The following is a 14,364-nucleotide window of genomic DNA, read 5'->3' on the forward strand; positions in this document are numbered from 1 at the left end:
TTAGCTTGAATTAATCATTTCAGAATGTATATATACATCAAAACATATATTATAAACCATAAATAAATATAATTTTTATTTGTCAATTTGCCTTAGTAAAGCTGGGTAAAAAATTAAAAAATATATCTAAACATGTTAAATAAATTGGAACTGGTTTCTGGGAAGATTAATATGGTAATACTAAGTAGAAGATGCTTGGGTGAGAAGTTATTTGTAAATTATTTCAATAAAACTCTGAGGCCAGGTGTGGTAGTTCATGCCTGTAATCCCAGCACTTTGGGAGGCCAAGGTGGGCGGATCACTTGAGCCCAGGAGTTCGAGACCAGCCTGAGCAACGTGGCGAAACTCTGCCTCTACCAAAAATACAAAAATTAGCTAGGCATGGTGGTGTGTGCCTGTAATCCTGGCTACTGGAAAGGCTGAGGCAGGAGGATCGCTTGAACTCAGGAGGCAGAGGGTGCAGTGAACCAAGATGGCACCATTGCACTCCAGCCAGGGCGACAGAGCAAGACCCTGTTCCAAAAAAAAAAAAAAAATCAAAAAACCAAAAAAACTCTGAGGAAACGGGAACACTGAAAAAAAATCAAATACACATGGATCAAAACACAGAACTTTGCTTTCAAACTTAAAAGTTTTAGCTTATACCTGAATAGTTACTCAAATATTTTAGAGAATGTTATGTGGAAGCCGAGGTTTCAGTGGTGTCAAACAGTCCTAGTAGTCCTTGGAGTTTACCATAAATACATTTTCTTTAATTCAAAAATAATGGCTCCAGCTGACATTTGGATAGCACCTGCTTTGTGCCAAGCACTGTTCTCAGGACTTTCCACTTTTTACTTGTGACTCACGGCAATTCTATGACTGTTCCCATTTTAAAGGGAACACACAGCATTAAGTCTCCTGTCCAATGTTGCAGTCAGCAAACGGAGGAGCTGGGATGTGAACACAAGTGGTGGTCAGGCTCCGAGTCCTCACTCACCACCCATCTGCCATCCAACGCTTACGAGAAAGGGCTGCAGAACCTGCAGAGACGGGACCCAGCAGTGCGACACAGCGGCGCTCAGCAGAGCTGCAGCTTCCCAGGCCCTCCCTTCCCAGGTCCTTCCTTGGAGTCTTGGGAATGTCCAGCTGGGCTGGGACTGCCCCATGGAATAAGGGATTTTATCCTTTCCTTACCTTTCAATCATCTGACTCCTCTGGGAGTCATCTTCCCTATTTTCTGAATTTATCCACCTTTAACCTACCTGCTCCCTACCCACAGCCTCCCCTCATCCTCTGAGCCAGAGGACGTTTCTCCCACTTAAGGGAAAGCACCCTCTCCCTCCCTTGGCCTTCCAGAGCCCTTCATCCATCTCTCTCTGCACCTCTCCTTTCCCATCCAGGCTTATTGTCTCCTGTGTGTGTCTCCCCAGGCCTCTCAGAGGTACGAAGGGTCACAGGTCTCTTCTGACAATTGAGTATGAAAAAAGTACCACTGTCACGTGCATCTTGGGTGTGTGTAAGGGGAAGGGGGTTCTTCCTTGGTTGCCGTAGACTCCCCATGGAAGCTACAGCCTCTCCTTTCCTCAGCCCCATTTCAGAAAGGAGAGGCCAGAAAGCGTTTCTGATGTTTGCAGTCTCTTTAGAGGATTCACACTGTTCCCTTCACTCAATCCCAACCCCGTGTCACCAGATGTATTCATCCCCACGTAGGGGGAGGTCAGTCTTTGCAAGCTTCTGACACATTTTGGGACACTGAGCTGGAATATGGGGGTGCTGGGGTGGACTGAACACTGAGCAACTCAGACTTGGAATCCTAGCGTGAGGCTCGGGCACGAGGGAGGCGCCGGGTCTAGACGAGGCCTTGGTGACTTGAACAACAGGCATATTGCCGTCAACCAAGATGGCTCCAAGACCAGAGGCCTTTCCTGAAGTTCTGTTCTGTGTAAGCAGGTGACTGACAGGGCAGGGCCATAAGGATGGGGCACCAGATAGAGCCCCAGTAAGTACTGGCCAAGGAGACAGTCTCACATTTCGTGATCAAGGTCCTTCACTACCCTTGGGAAACAAGGCCACCAGCCAAGGTCAGCTGTGTACAGTGGTAAGTAAACAACACTTCTCCTTTCTGTCCTCCCCAAAATTAGGTTTGTTCTTGGCCACTGAGGCTCCACCTGAATGGTGGAAAGAAACATGTCACAAATAATCCAGAGAGCAAACAATGCATTCACAGGGAATTAACAATGGATTCATCCCTCTGGCTGTTTCATCGACTTCTTTTTTTTTCTTTTTTTACCTGAGCCAACTTTGTTTTTCTTGTTCCTATGACCTTCACTGTGCCCCTAATTAAACAGGGGTGGGTTTTCTATCATGTGAGGCTGTCCCGTTCTTTTCCTGATTCTATGTGGCCACGTTCCTTCCCTTCCTTACCTTGCCAGTGCCATCTATCCTCAAGCTTCTGTACTTGCAGTTCCCTCTCCCTGGAATGCTCTTCCCCAGATGTGTCCCTGGACTTCACCGTCCACTCATCCAAGTCTCAGCTGAAACAGCACCTGCTCTTACAGGCTGCCTTGGGGGGCTTACAGGCCACTGCCCCTGGGCAGGCCATCTATGACAGCATTCAGCGGTTGTGAATATTTTGTCTTTCTTTGCAGCAATGACCACTTTCTCATGCCTCTGATATATCTTTAGTCTTGTTCTTTGTGTCCTTCATTAGCAAATAAGATCCACAGGAGCAAGCACCTGGTCTAACCTGTTTCTATGACTGAATCTAGCACAAGGCCCAGCTCACAGGAGAAGCGCAACAGTGATGTGTACAACAAGGGATCCATGCATGAATGCAACTGCCATTTATTCAGAATTATCTCATGCTTGGCTGTGTGATTAAAAATTTACAGAGCGTCGGCAGGAAGCAGTGGCTCACACCTGTAATCCCAGCACTTTGGGAGGCCAAGGCGGGTGGATCACGAGGTCAGGAGTTTGAGACCAGCCTGGCCAACGTGGTGAAACCCCATCTCTACTAAAAATACAAAAATAAAAAATAAAAAAAATAAAAATTAGCTGGGCACGGTGGTGCACACCTTTAATCCCAGCTACTCAGGAGACTGAGGCAGGAGAATCGCTTGAACCCGGGAAGGCTGAGGTTGCAGTGAGCTGAGATCACGCCACTGCACTCCAGCCTGGGCAATAAGAGTGAGACTCCATCTCAAAAAAAAAATTTACAGAGTGTCTCTCATCTTTACAAAAATTCAGCATCATGGCCGGGCACGGTGGCTCACACCTGTAATCCTAGCACTTTGGGAGGCCAAGGTGGGGGGATCACCTGAGGTCAGGAGTTCGAGACCAGCCTGGCCAACATGGAGAAACCCCGTCTCTACTAAAAATACGAAAATTAGCCGAGCGTCGTGCCAAATGCCTGTAATCCCAGCTACTCAGAAGGTTGAGGCAGGAGAATCGCTTGAACTCGGGAGGCGTAGGTTGTAGTGAGCCAAGATCGTGCCACTGAACTCCAGCCTGGGCAACAGGGCAAGACTCTGTCTCGAAAAAAAAAAAATTCAGCATCACTTATATCCATTTCACAAAGACAGAAAGGAAGCCCAGAGGGACCAGCATTGTAATTTGCCCAAAGACACAGCATGACTACATGTGGCCTCCAGGATCCACGCCCACACCTGCCCAAATCTCATCACCTAAATCCCATCATCGCCCAACCTCATTGCCACCCACTGCCTAGCACTGCCTGCCCAAGCAGTCAGTTACTCCACTCATTCACAGCATCCTCTCAATCAGTGGACGGAAAACCGTAAAAGGCTAACAAAGAACTAAGCACAAATTAAATTATAAATATATTGTAAAATAAATTTGTAAAGTTGAATTAACTTAGTGTTGTAATTCTTAACAAGAATAACAAGAAGCTTTCAGTAGAGGTTAGATACTAATGTTTTCCCTAAAACTTAAAGCACTTTTCTGGGCTGGGCATGGTGGCTCATGCCTGTAATCCCAGCACTTTGGGAGGCTAAGGCGGGTGGATCTCCTGAGGTCATGAGTTCGAGACCAGCCTGGCTAAAATGGTGAAACCCTGTCTCTACTAAAAATACAAAAATTAGCCAGGTGTCTTGGTGCATGCCTGTAATCCCAGCTACCCAGGAGGCTGAGGCAGGAGAATCTCTGGAACCCGGGAGGCGGAGGCTGCAGTGAGCCGAGATCGCGCCACTGCACTCCAGCCTGGGCAACAGAGCGAGACTCTGTCTCAAAACAACAACAACAACAACAACAAATCTCCAAAAAACAAACACAAAAATACCCACTTTTCTGAAAAAGAAATGTCTATGGATTAGGAAGGTCTGCCTCCCAGAGGAAGATGCAGGTGTTGCCTGTAGCCCAAATACTTGATTCCAGGACGGGCAGATACACAAGTTATGAAACTGTTTGTACCTTGAAGAATAAGGAGAAGAGGAAGAGACAAAGAGAAGTAGGAGAAAAAGAATAGAAAGAGAAGGAGGAAGAAGGGAAGGAGGACTAGAAGAAAACTACAATAATAACAACATTGTGGAGACCACAAGATCACACCCCTGGGTTTTGCTTTATATTTTGGAAAACACTGTCACATCCATTTTACTAAAAGCCATGTGTCATTATTGTAGTCCCCAAATTGTCAGGGATACAAATATTACTGCCTTCTTGGTTTCTACAAACAGAGCACAGGCTGGCTGTGTTCCCCTTGGTGTACACTATTGTGTCTTGGTCCCGTGCCAGGTTGACACATTGCCTCATTCCTGGGAGGGACTAAGGTGCCTCCCTGGGGAATAAATAGAGCAGGGCTGGGTACTCACCTCTACAGCAGCTTTCTTGATCCCTGCCACGCACGACTGAACACAGACAGCAGCCGCCTCGCCATGAAGCTGCTGATGGTCCTCATGCTGGCAGCCCTCCTCCTGCACTGCTATGCAGGTGAGTTCTGGGCAGAGAGGGCTGCTTCTGGGCTAGGAATTGTCACCTGGGCCCCTGTAGAAGAACTCCCAACCTCTAATCCCCAGCACAGACGAGCCCCAGTGCGAAGGGCCTGGGTGTGATAGGCCTTAGGATCCCCTTGAGTTCCTGACAATCAAGCAGGCAGTGTCCTCATGGGCTGTCCCCTGCATTGGAGCTGCACGCAGTGTATCATGACACTCAGGGTCTCACCATGGTCATGGCAACCACAGAAACCAGGATGAGTCTCAGGATTAAATATTGAAATGAACTATTTCAGTGGGGCAAGGGAGAGATGGCATCTACACCTAGAAATCACGAAATAATCATGGGTCTCCTTGAATGTGGAATGAAATAGGAAACCTCCCAGGACAGAAGGCCCAGGCTGCAGAGAGTGACCCAGTGTCTCTCACCCTGTGTGGCTCACTCTGTGTTCTCAGAGCTGATCTGGGTCCTTCTGGGATGCCCTTACCCTCCCAGTTGCTTCAGGCTCAAGGCAGACCGGTGAGAACTCACAACCCCTGGAGTCTCCTTCCAGCACTGAAGATCCAGCGGGAGGAAAAAGCCCCGGCTGCTGGAATCAGCGCTAATAGTTCCATAGGTAGCCTGCCTTGTGCAGTTCACAAAGGTGGATTCCAAACCCTACTGTATTGGTGTCCAAGGTAGGTGCAGACGCGTAGAAGGGTGACAAGCTCACAGTCAACTCACTAGAAAATCACAAAGTCCAGAGCACAACCAGCTCACGTCCTAAGCTCGTTCCTCTCCCTTACAGTGGGGGGTTACCTCAGATCCCCTCATGAACAAGTTCTATTTCACATTCGTCTGTGTGTATGTGTGTGTGTGTGTGTTTGAGACGGTCTTGCTCTGTCACCCAGGCTGGGACTGGGACTGGTGTACAATGGCACAGTCTCAGCCTCTTCCTCCCAGGCTCAAGTAATACTCCTGCCTCAGCCTCCCGAGTAGCTGGGACTACAGGTGGACACCACTATGCCTGGCTAATTTTTAAATTTTTTGTAGAGATGAGGTCTCCCTGTGTTGTCTAGGCTGGTCTTGAACTCCTGAGCTCAAGCAATTTGCCTGCCTTGGCCTTCCTAAGTGCTGGGATTACAGGCGTGAGCCACCATGCCTGGCCACACATTCCCTTTTATTGCAGTAGAGTCAACAGAACTAACGGACAATGTCCTAGACCCATTTATCTGAAATCCTTGGAAACCCTACCTGATGCTGGACATGATAACAGGGAAGCATTGCATGACTTTGAACGGAGAAAGCCCAAGCAATGTTTGCTATATCCCCCCCGTCAGAGCACCTCATTTCTCGAGGGTCCTCTTAGCCAAGGATACACAGGGTTGGGTTTCTCTGGGTTTGGGAGGTCAGAGAGAATTTGCAGAGCCCGAGTTTACACTCCCAGAGTTGAGAAGTCTGCATCCTGCACCAAAATCTTTCTGAACCTCGGTCTGTCCCTGGAGGTACGAAGACAGCCAGCTTCCCAATTCATCTGTAAAATGAATCACACTTCTGGTAATGGACCATGTTCTTGTGTCTTTTTTTTTTTTTTTTTTTTTTTTTTTTTTTTTTTTTTTTTTCAGATTCTGGCTGCAAACTCCTGGAGGACGTGGTTGAAAAGACCATCAGTTCCGACATATCTATACCTGAATACAAAGAGCTTCTTCAAGAGTTCATAGACAGTGATGCCGCTGCAGAGGCTATGGGGAAATTCAAGCAGTGTTTCCTCAGTCAGTCACATGGAACTCTGAAAAACTTTGGACTGATGATGGTAATTTGGGTTTCTTCTTATGTACCCTTTGAAAATCACTGATCGGAACCAGTGGGTTCTAAATTTGGCACCAAGAATGCCAAGCAACTGGGGAACAAATTTTCTTTATATATCAATTCATTAAACTTTGTCTCCAGGCTGCTTTGCCACTTCACATTGAGAATCTTTAGGGAGTGATAAATGGAAAAGGCAAAAAGGAGAAAAGAAAGCCTTAGAGGTCACCCGTCTACCTCTGACCTCACCAGTCCATTCTCACACAGACACAGACACACATAAGCACACAAGTATAGACACACACAGACACACAGGGACAGGCATCTGCATTTTTTTTTTTTTTTTTGAGAGAGAGTTTTGCTGTGTCACTCAGGCTGGAGTGTAGTGGCATGAATCTCAGCTCACTGCAACCTCCACCTCCCGAGTTCAAGTGATTTGCCTGCCTCCACCTCCTGAGTAGTTGAGATTACAGGTGTGCACCACCACGCCGAGCTAATTTTTGTATTTTAACTAGAGAAGGAGTTTCACCATGTTGGCCAGGCTGGTCTCAAACTCCTAACCTCAAGTGTTCTGCCTCCTTTGGTCTCCCAAAGTTCTGGGATTACAGGTCTGAGCCCCTGCACCCAGTCAGAACATGCACATTTTTATCAAGAGAAAATATCTGATTCTCAAGAGGTCACACACTTGTAGGAGCAATCTACTAAGAAATTTCCTACTTTCACAAAAACAAATATTCAAAACATTCTTATTTTTTATCTAGCTCAGAAAATACAATTTGTGCAAATTCTGCATTTTCCAAAATAAAGAAAAAAATTTTTTTGAGATGGAGCTTCACTCTGTTGCCCAGGCTGGAGTGTAGTGGTGTGATTTTCATTCACTGCAGCCTCTGCCTCCTGGGATCAAGCAATTCTTGTGCCTCAGACTCTCGAGTAGCTGGGACTACAGGCATGTATCACCATGCCCAGCTAATTTTTGTATTTTTAGTAGAGATGGGGTTTCACCATGTTGGTCAGGCTGGTCTTGAACTTCTGACCTCAGGTGATCTGCCCCCCTCGGCCTCCCAAAGTGCTGGGATTACAGGTGTGAGCCACCGCTCCTGGCCTAAAATAAAGAATTTAAAATGCAAGTCCACACAACCAAGATTTGTTAGCATACATGACTGGAAATCATGCACCACTTAATTAAGTGCCTCATGAAGTGGGAAGTGCAGATCATGGGTGTGAAATAACACGAGTCCTAGAATTGTTTAAAACAAAAGTCAATGGTTATAACAACGAGTATTTCTGTCTGTTTATAAAGATGTGTTGGTTACGAGGTTTTTTTTGAGGTGGAGTTTAGCTCTTGTTGCTCAGGCTGGAGTGCAATGGCATGATCTCAGCTCACTGCAACCTCCAGCTCCTGAGTTCAAGTGATTCTCCTGCCTCAGCCTTCAGAGTAGCTGGAATTACTGGCACACACCACCACACCTGGCTAATTTTTGTATTTTAAGTAGAGATGGGGTTTCACCATGTTGGCCAGGCTGGTCTCAAACTCCTGACCTCAGGTGATCTGCCCGCTTTAGCCTCCCAAAGTGCTGGGATTACGTTTTTTTTTTAAGAATTTATTTAATATCCCAAAATTTTATTTAAAACATTCCATAATAGAAAATGTAAAGATATATCAAACGCTCAAGGATAAAAGTAAATATTAACTGCAATTTGGGATGGTTGAATCATTTTTTTCTTTAAAAACTCAGATTAGCCAGGTGCATCCCTCATACCTGTAATCCCAGCACTTTGGGAGGCCAAGGCAGGCAGATCACTTGAGGTCAGGAGTTCAAGACAAGCCTGGTCAACATGCTGAAACCCTGTCTCTACTAAAAATACAAAAATTAGCTAGGCGTGGTGGCGTGCACCTGTAATTCCAGCTGCTTGGGTGGCTGAGGCAGAAGAATTGCTTGAAGCCAGGAGGCAGAGATTGCAGTGAGACAAGATAGTGCCACTGCACTCCAGCCTGGGCAACAGAGTGAGACTCCATCTCAAAAACAAACAAACAAACAAAAATCCTAAACAAACCAAAAAAAACCCTTAGATTAATCATTCATATTGTAAAACTCCAATGTTTCTTGTTGCCGTTTTTTTGTTTTCATTTTTGTTTTTGTTTTTGAGACAAGAGTCTTGCTCTTTTGCCCAGGCTGGAGTGCAGTGGTACAATCACAGCTCACTGCAGCCTCCATCTCCTGGGCTCAAATGATCCTCCCGCTTCAGCCTCCTGAGTAGCTGGGACTACAGGTGTACACTAGCACACCTGGCATATACCTATATATACACATATATATACACACATATATATACGTATATACACATATATACATACATATACATATACACACATATATACATATATACACACATATATACATATATACACACATATATACATATATACACACACATATATACATATATACATACATACATATATACATATATACATATGTACATATATACACATATATATACACATATGTACATATATACACATATATATATATACACACACACACTTTTTTTTTTGGTAGAGATGGCATTTTGTCATATTGTCCAGGCTGATTTAAACTCCTGGGGTCAAGCAATCTGCCCACCTTGGCTTCCCAAAGTGCTGGGATTACAGGCATGAGCCATCCCACCCAGCCCAGCTCCAATATTTCATAGGCCTCAAAGGTAATGATGAAGAGTCTCAGACTGTTACAACATTTCCACCTTTTATGCCTGTGCAGCAATTGAAAACCATCACATTCTTGTATCTAAGCTGAGATTTTTTAATAATTCTGTGTTGTAAAAGTGGTATCAGAAACAGTCCAAATGATCAGGTCTTCAACAAATAGTATATGCAGCATATTTATTGGATAAGTGATTTCAAGGAATAGAATTTTTGGAGAAAAAAAGTATTACCTGGATCCTTGGTAGGGAAGAGGTCCTACAACCCTGGCCCCTGTTTGGCATTATGAAGTGTCTCCTAGATGACAGAATAAATGGAGAGGGGATGCTGGCTTTGCTTCCACTGCAAATTTTCCTGAGAGTTAGCTGTCTGTGGACAAATGCAAGAAAAGAAGAAGACAAGTCTTAATATTTGACTTAGTAAGTGAAGTTTGCAAACTTAAGCGACCTGTTTTTGTTTTCCAGCATACAATGTACGACAGCATTTGGTGTAATATTAAGAGTAATTAACTTTACCCAAGGCATTTGGCTCAGAGGACTACAGACTATGGCCAGAACTCATCTGTTGATTGCTAGAAACCACTTTTCTTTCTTGTGTTGTCTTTTTATGTGGAAACTGCTAGACAACTGTTGAAACCTCAAATTCATTTCCATTTCAATAAACTAACTGCAAATCACTAAAATTCCTTCTTGTTCTTCTATAAAAAAAGAGGCTTTCCAGGCTACACAGCCAGGCTGTAGGTTGCAGACAGAGACAAGCCTCGATGGAGTTGAGTGAGGGTCCGAGGTTTCTGGGAAACACTTTATTTCTCATCATCTCGAGCCCAAGAGTTGGACTTCTCTCTCTCTGAAGAACAAAATTATTAGCTCTTGTTGCTTAGCTAATTTTTCTCTGAAGAGTGTTTCACTCTCTACATCCCACTACCTCCCTAAGCCACTTTCTCTGGGGACCTCACGCTCTTGGAGTCGTGCTCAGAAGCCCTGATTTTACCCCAGTCCCATCCATGCTGAGCCCTGCTGGTTATGCCAGGCTCCTCTGGGTTGTCTTTGGGCCTCCCCCAGGTGTGCAGGGCCCAGACCAGAACCAGCCAGGGAGGCGAGGCCTGCAAAGCAAGGTGGATCCTGTCTGGATTTTAAATTTTGAGTTTTATTTGTCATTCATGGATGTTGGCATTAATTTTGAACTTTTGAAGTATTGCATGAAAATATTACTTACCCTGATGACTGAGTTTGCTAGCATAGCAACACCTTAAATTGTGCAACTTTTCTCAGTCCAGTCTCTGCCAGTGGGTTCATCCTCCCCTGCCCCACAGTGAGCTGCAAAGGCAATGAGGGTTGGAGGGGAGTGAGTGTGCTATGCAGGGACCCAGCACAGAAGGGGATGTTTAAATGGAACCGGGGTCTCCATCGTGTCCTGTCCCCAGCACTCCTGTCACTCTTCCTTCTGGGGCTATCCCCTCACCCAGGAAGACCCTGTCTATGTGTCTGGACAACTCAGCTTCACCAGAGCCGACTCTTCCATCAGGCAAGGCAGGGGCAGGGATCCAGGCCCACAATATACATAGGGGTATATGGAAATGTTATAATTTAAAGAATAATTTCCTGAAGTGATTGTAATATTAATGAACATATACCAATGAATCCAGCCTGGATTCTATACTTCATCTTACCAATACAGTTGTAAAGTATGTTTAACATGTTCTTATGAAGAAGTGGCCTATGAAGGCAATATAATACCTGTGACCTACAAAAGTCATGCAACAGATGATAAAATATTGCTGTTTTATTTGGACTCAGAGACCCATCCTCAAACCCTCAATCTCCTGGCCAAAGTTTACGTCAAATAAGGATGTGATATGTCAACTTGTAATTCAATATGTAAATGACAAAAATCTAGTTTCTCAAGAAGAGCTGGACTATATTCCTTTTTAGAGACAGAGACCTATTCTCCTTCCTAGACAATTAGGAAAAAACTCAATCAAAAACCCCAAAATAAAGAGTCAGAAAAGCCAGTTCTCGCGCCCAAAGACTCCAGCACATGGAATCCCCAAAACCATCCTCCCCTGCTGAATGCTCTTAACCCCTCCCCTCAGGCAGCCCCTCTGTCCCAGATCCTGCCCCAGATCCCTCCCTCGCTCACATTATTCCTCCTCCTTACAACCCAGATTCCTGGGAATCATCATCCCATGAGCCTATTTCTTCTCAGCCCATGTATCCTTCCCTAAAAAGACTCCAGCATTAGATAAAACAATATAAAAAGGATATTCAAAATTTCCCATTTCCCTCCACACCTAAGGAGACAGCCCCAACTCTCTCCCCCTTAAAAGAGGTGCCACACGGAGATGGAACTATTGACTTTGTAAATACTCCCTTAACCAGTTCAGAGGTCTGAAGTCTGAAGAAGAAACTTAAGCCGTTGTTAGATGACCCTTACGGAGTGACAGATCAGGTTGATCAGTTTTTGAGACCTCAGTTACACACTTGGGTCGAGTTAATGTCCATCCTAGACATCCTCTTTTCAGAGACGGAAAAAAATGTGATCCCTAGGGCTGCTATGGCAATTTAAAAATGTAAATATCCTCCCGGTCAAACATTCCTAATGCAGATCAAAAGTTTTCCACCCAAGACCCCTGGTGTAGGGAAAAGAAAGAGATCAGACTGTTACTGTGTCTATGTAGAAAGGGAAGACATAAGAAACTCCATTTTGACCTGTACCCTGAAAAATTTCTTTGCCCCGAGATGCTGTTAATCTGTAACTTTCCCCAACCTTGAGCTCACAAAAACACGTGTTGTATGGAACCAAGGTTTAAGGGATCTAGAGCTGTGCAGGATGTGCCTTGTTAACAAAATGTTTACAGGCAGTATGCTTGGTAGAAGTCATCGCCATTCTCCAGTCCCGATAAACCAGGGGCACAATGCACTGTGGAAAGCCACAGGGACCTCTGCCCTGGAAAGCCGGGTATTGTCCAAGGTTTCTCCCCATGTGATAGTCTGAAATATGGCCTCGTGGGATGAGAAAGACCTGACTGTCCCCCAGCCCGACACCCAGGAAGGGTCTGTGCTGAGGAGGATTAGTAAAAGAGGAAGCCCTCTTGCAGTTGAGATAGAGGAAGGCCACTGTCTCCTACCTGCCCCTGGAACTGAATGTCTCGGTATAAAACCTGACTGTACATTTGTTCAATTCTGAGATTGGAGAAAAAGAGAAAAACTGCCCTGTGGCGGGAGGTGAGACATGTTGGCAGCAATGCTCCTTTATTATTCTTTACTCCACTGAGATGTTTGGGTGGAGAGAAACATAAATCTGGCCTACGTGCACATCCAGGCATAGTACCTTCCCTTGAACTTATTTGTGACGCAGATTCCTTTGCTCACATGTTTTCTTGTTGACCTTCTCCCCACTATCACCCTGTTCTCCTGCCGCATTCCTCTTGCTGAGATAATGAAAATGGTCATCAATAAATAATGAGGGAACTCAGAGAACGATGCCGATGCAGGTCCTCCATATGCTGACCACTGGTCCCCTGAGCCCACTATTCTTTCTCTATACTTTTTCTCTGTGACTTATTTCTTTTCTCAGTCTCTCGTCCCACCTGATGAGAATTACCCACAGGTGTGGAGGGGCTGGTCCCCTTCACCTGCCGCCCAACGTGGGTGTCTTTCTCTAGGGTGAAGGTATGCTAAGAACATGAGCAGTGAGGACAGTAAACGAGTTTCCCGAGTACGTCCACGGTCAGCCTTGTGGTAAGCGTGTGCGCTCGGAGGAACCCAGGGTAATGATGGGACAAACCGAAAGTAAATAAGCCTCTTATCTCAGCTTCGTTAAAATTCTCTTACGAAGAGGGGATCCAGAATTGAATAGTAAGAGAACATTAACTCCAGAGGCAACTAAAAAAATTGAATTAGTTGGAGAAAAAATTTGGTCAGCACAAGTAAATTGAATAGATCACTTAGCCCCACTCCAACTTTGGATTTTTGCTACTGCACATTCTCCAACAGGCATTATTGTTCAAAATGCAGATCTTGTGGTGTGGTCATTCCTTCCTCACAGTAGAATTAAGACTTTTACATTGTACTTAGATCAAATGGCTACATTAATTGCTCAGGCAAGACTATAAATAGTACAATTGTGTGGAAAGGATCCAGATGAAATCATTGTTCCTTTAAACAAGGAACAGGTTAGACAAGCCTTTATCAATTCTGGTGCATGGCAGATTGGTCTTGCTGATTTTGTGGGAATTATTGATAATCGTTACCCAAAAACAAAAATCTTCCAGTTTTTAAAATTGACTACTTGGATTTTACCTAAAATTACCAGACATAAACCTTTAGAAAATGCTCTGACAGTGTTTACTGATGGTTCCAGCAATGGAAAAGTGGCTTACACAGGGCCAAAAGAACGAGTCATTGAAACTCAGTATCACTCAGCTCAAAGAGCAGAGTTGGTTGCTGTCATTTCAGTGTTACAAGATTTTAATCAGCCTATCAACATTGTATCAGATTCTGCATATGTAATACAGGCTACAAAGGATGTTGAGATAGCCCTAATCAAACATAGTAAGGATGATCAATTAAACCAGCTGTTTAATTTGTTACAACAAACTGTACGAAAAAGAAATTTCCCATTTTATATTACTCCTATTCGAGCACAGACTAATTTACCAGGGCCTTTTTTTTTTTTTTGAGACGGAGTCTCGCTCTGTCACCCAGGCTGGAGTGCAGTGGCACGATCTCGGCTCACTGCAAGCTCTGCCTCCCAGGTTCACGCCATTCTCCTGCCTCAGCCTCTCCAAGTAGCTGGGACTACAGGCGCCCGCCACCATGCTCGGCTAATTTTTTGTATTTTTAGTAGAGACGGGGTTTCACCGTGGTCTCGATCTCCTGACCTCGTGATCCACCCGCGTCGGCCTCCCAAAGTGCTGGGATTACAAGCGTGAGCCACTGCGCCCAGCC

At 45.0% G+C, this 14,364-nt stretch overlaps 1 protein-coding gene across 1 annotated transcript; it reads left to right on the top strand.

Annotated features, from left to right (window-relative positions):
* The first annotated feature begins 4,813 nt into the window (after nt 1–4,813).
* Nucleotides 4,814–10,097, top strand: SCGB2A1 (secretoglobin family 2A member 1). Its single transcript, XM_003274072.2, has 3 exons — nt 4,814–4,926; nt 6,534–6,721; nt 9,880–10,097. The coding sequence occupies exons 1-3, from the start codon at nt 4,872–4,874 to the stop codon at nt 9,922–9,924; spliced, it is 288 nt and encodes a 95-aa protein (XP_003274120.1). The 5' UTR covers nt 4,814–4,871; the 3' UTR covers nt 9,925–10,097.
* Nucleotides 10,098–14,364: the final 4,267 nt, after the last annotated feature.

The sequence above is a fragment of the Nomascus leucogenys genome, chromosome 4, assembly GCF_006542625.1.
Source record: "Nomascus leucogenys isolate Asia chromosome 4, Asia_NLE_v1, whole genome shotgun sequence".
NCBI lineage: Eukaryota > Metazoa > Chordata > Mammalia > Primates > Hylobatidae > Nomascus > Nomascus leucogenys.

Coding starts and splice junctions, on each gene's coding strand:
- SCGB2A1 (XM_003274072.2), top strand. CDS start 4,872: ATGAAGCTGCTGATGGTCCTCATGCTGGCAGCCCTCCTCCTGCACTGC. Junction 4,927..6,533: donor CCTCCTGCACTGCTATGCAG/GTGAGTTCTGGG, acceptor TTTTTTTTTCAG/ATTCTGGCTGCAAACTCCTG. Junction 6,722..9,879: donor AAAACTTTGGACTGATGATG/GTAATTTGGGTT, acceptor TTTGTTTTCCAG/CATACAATGTACGACAGCAT.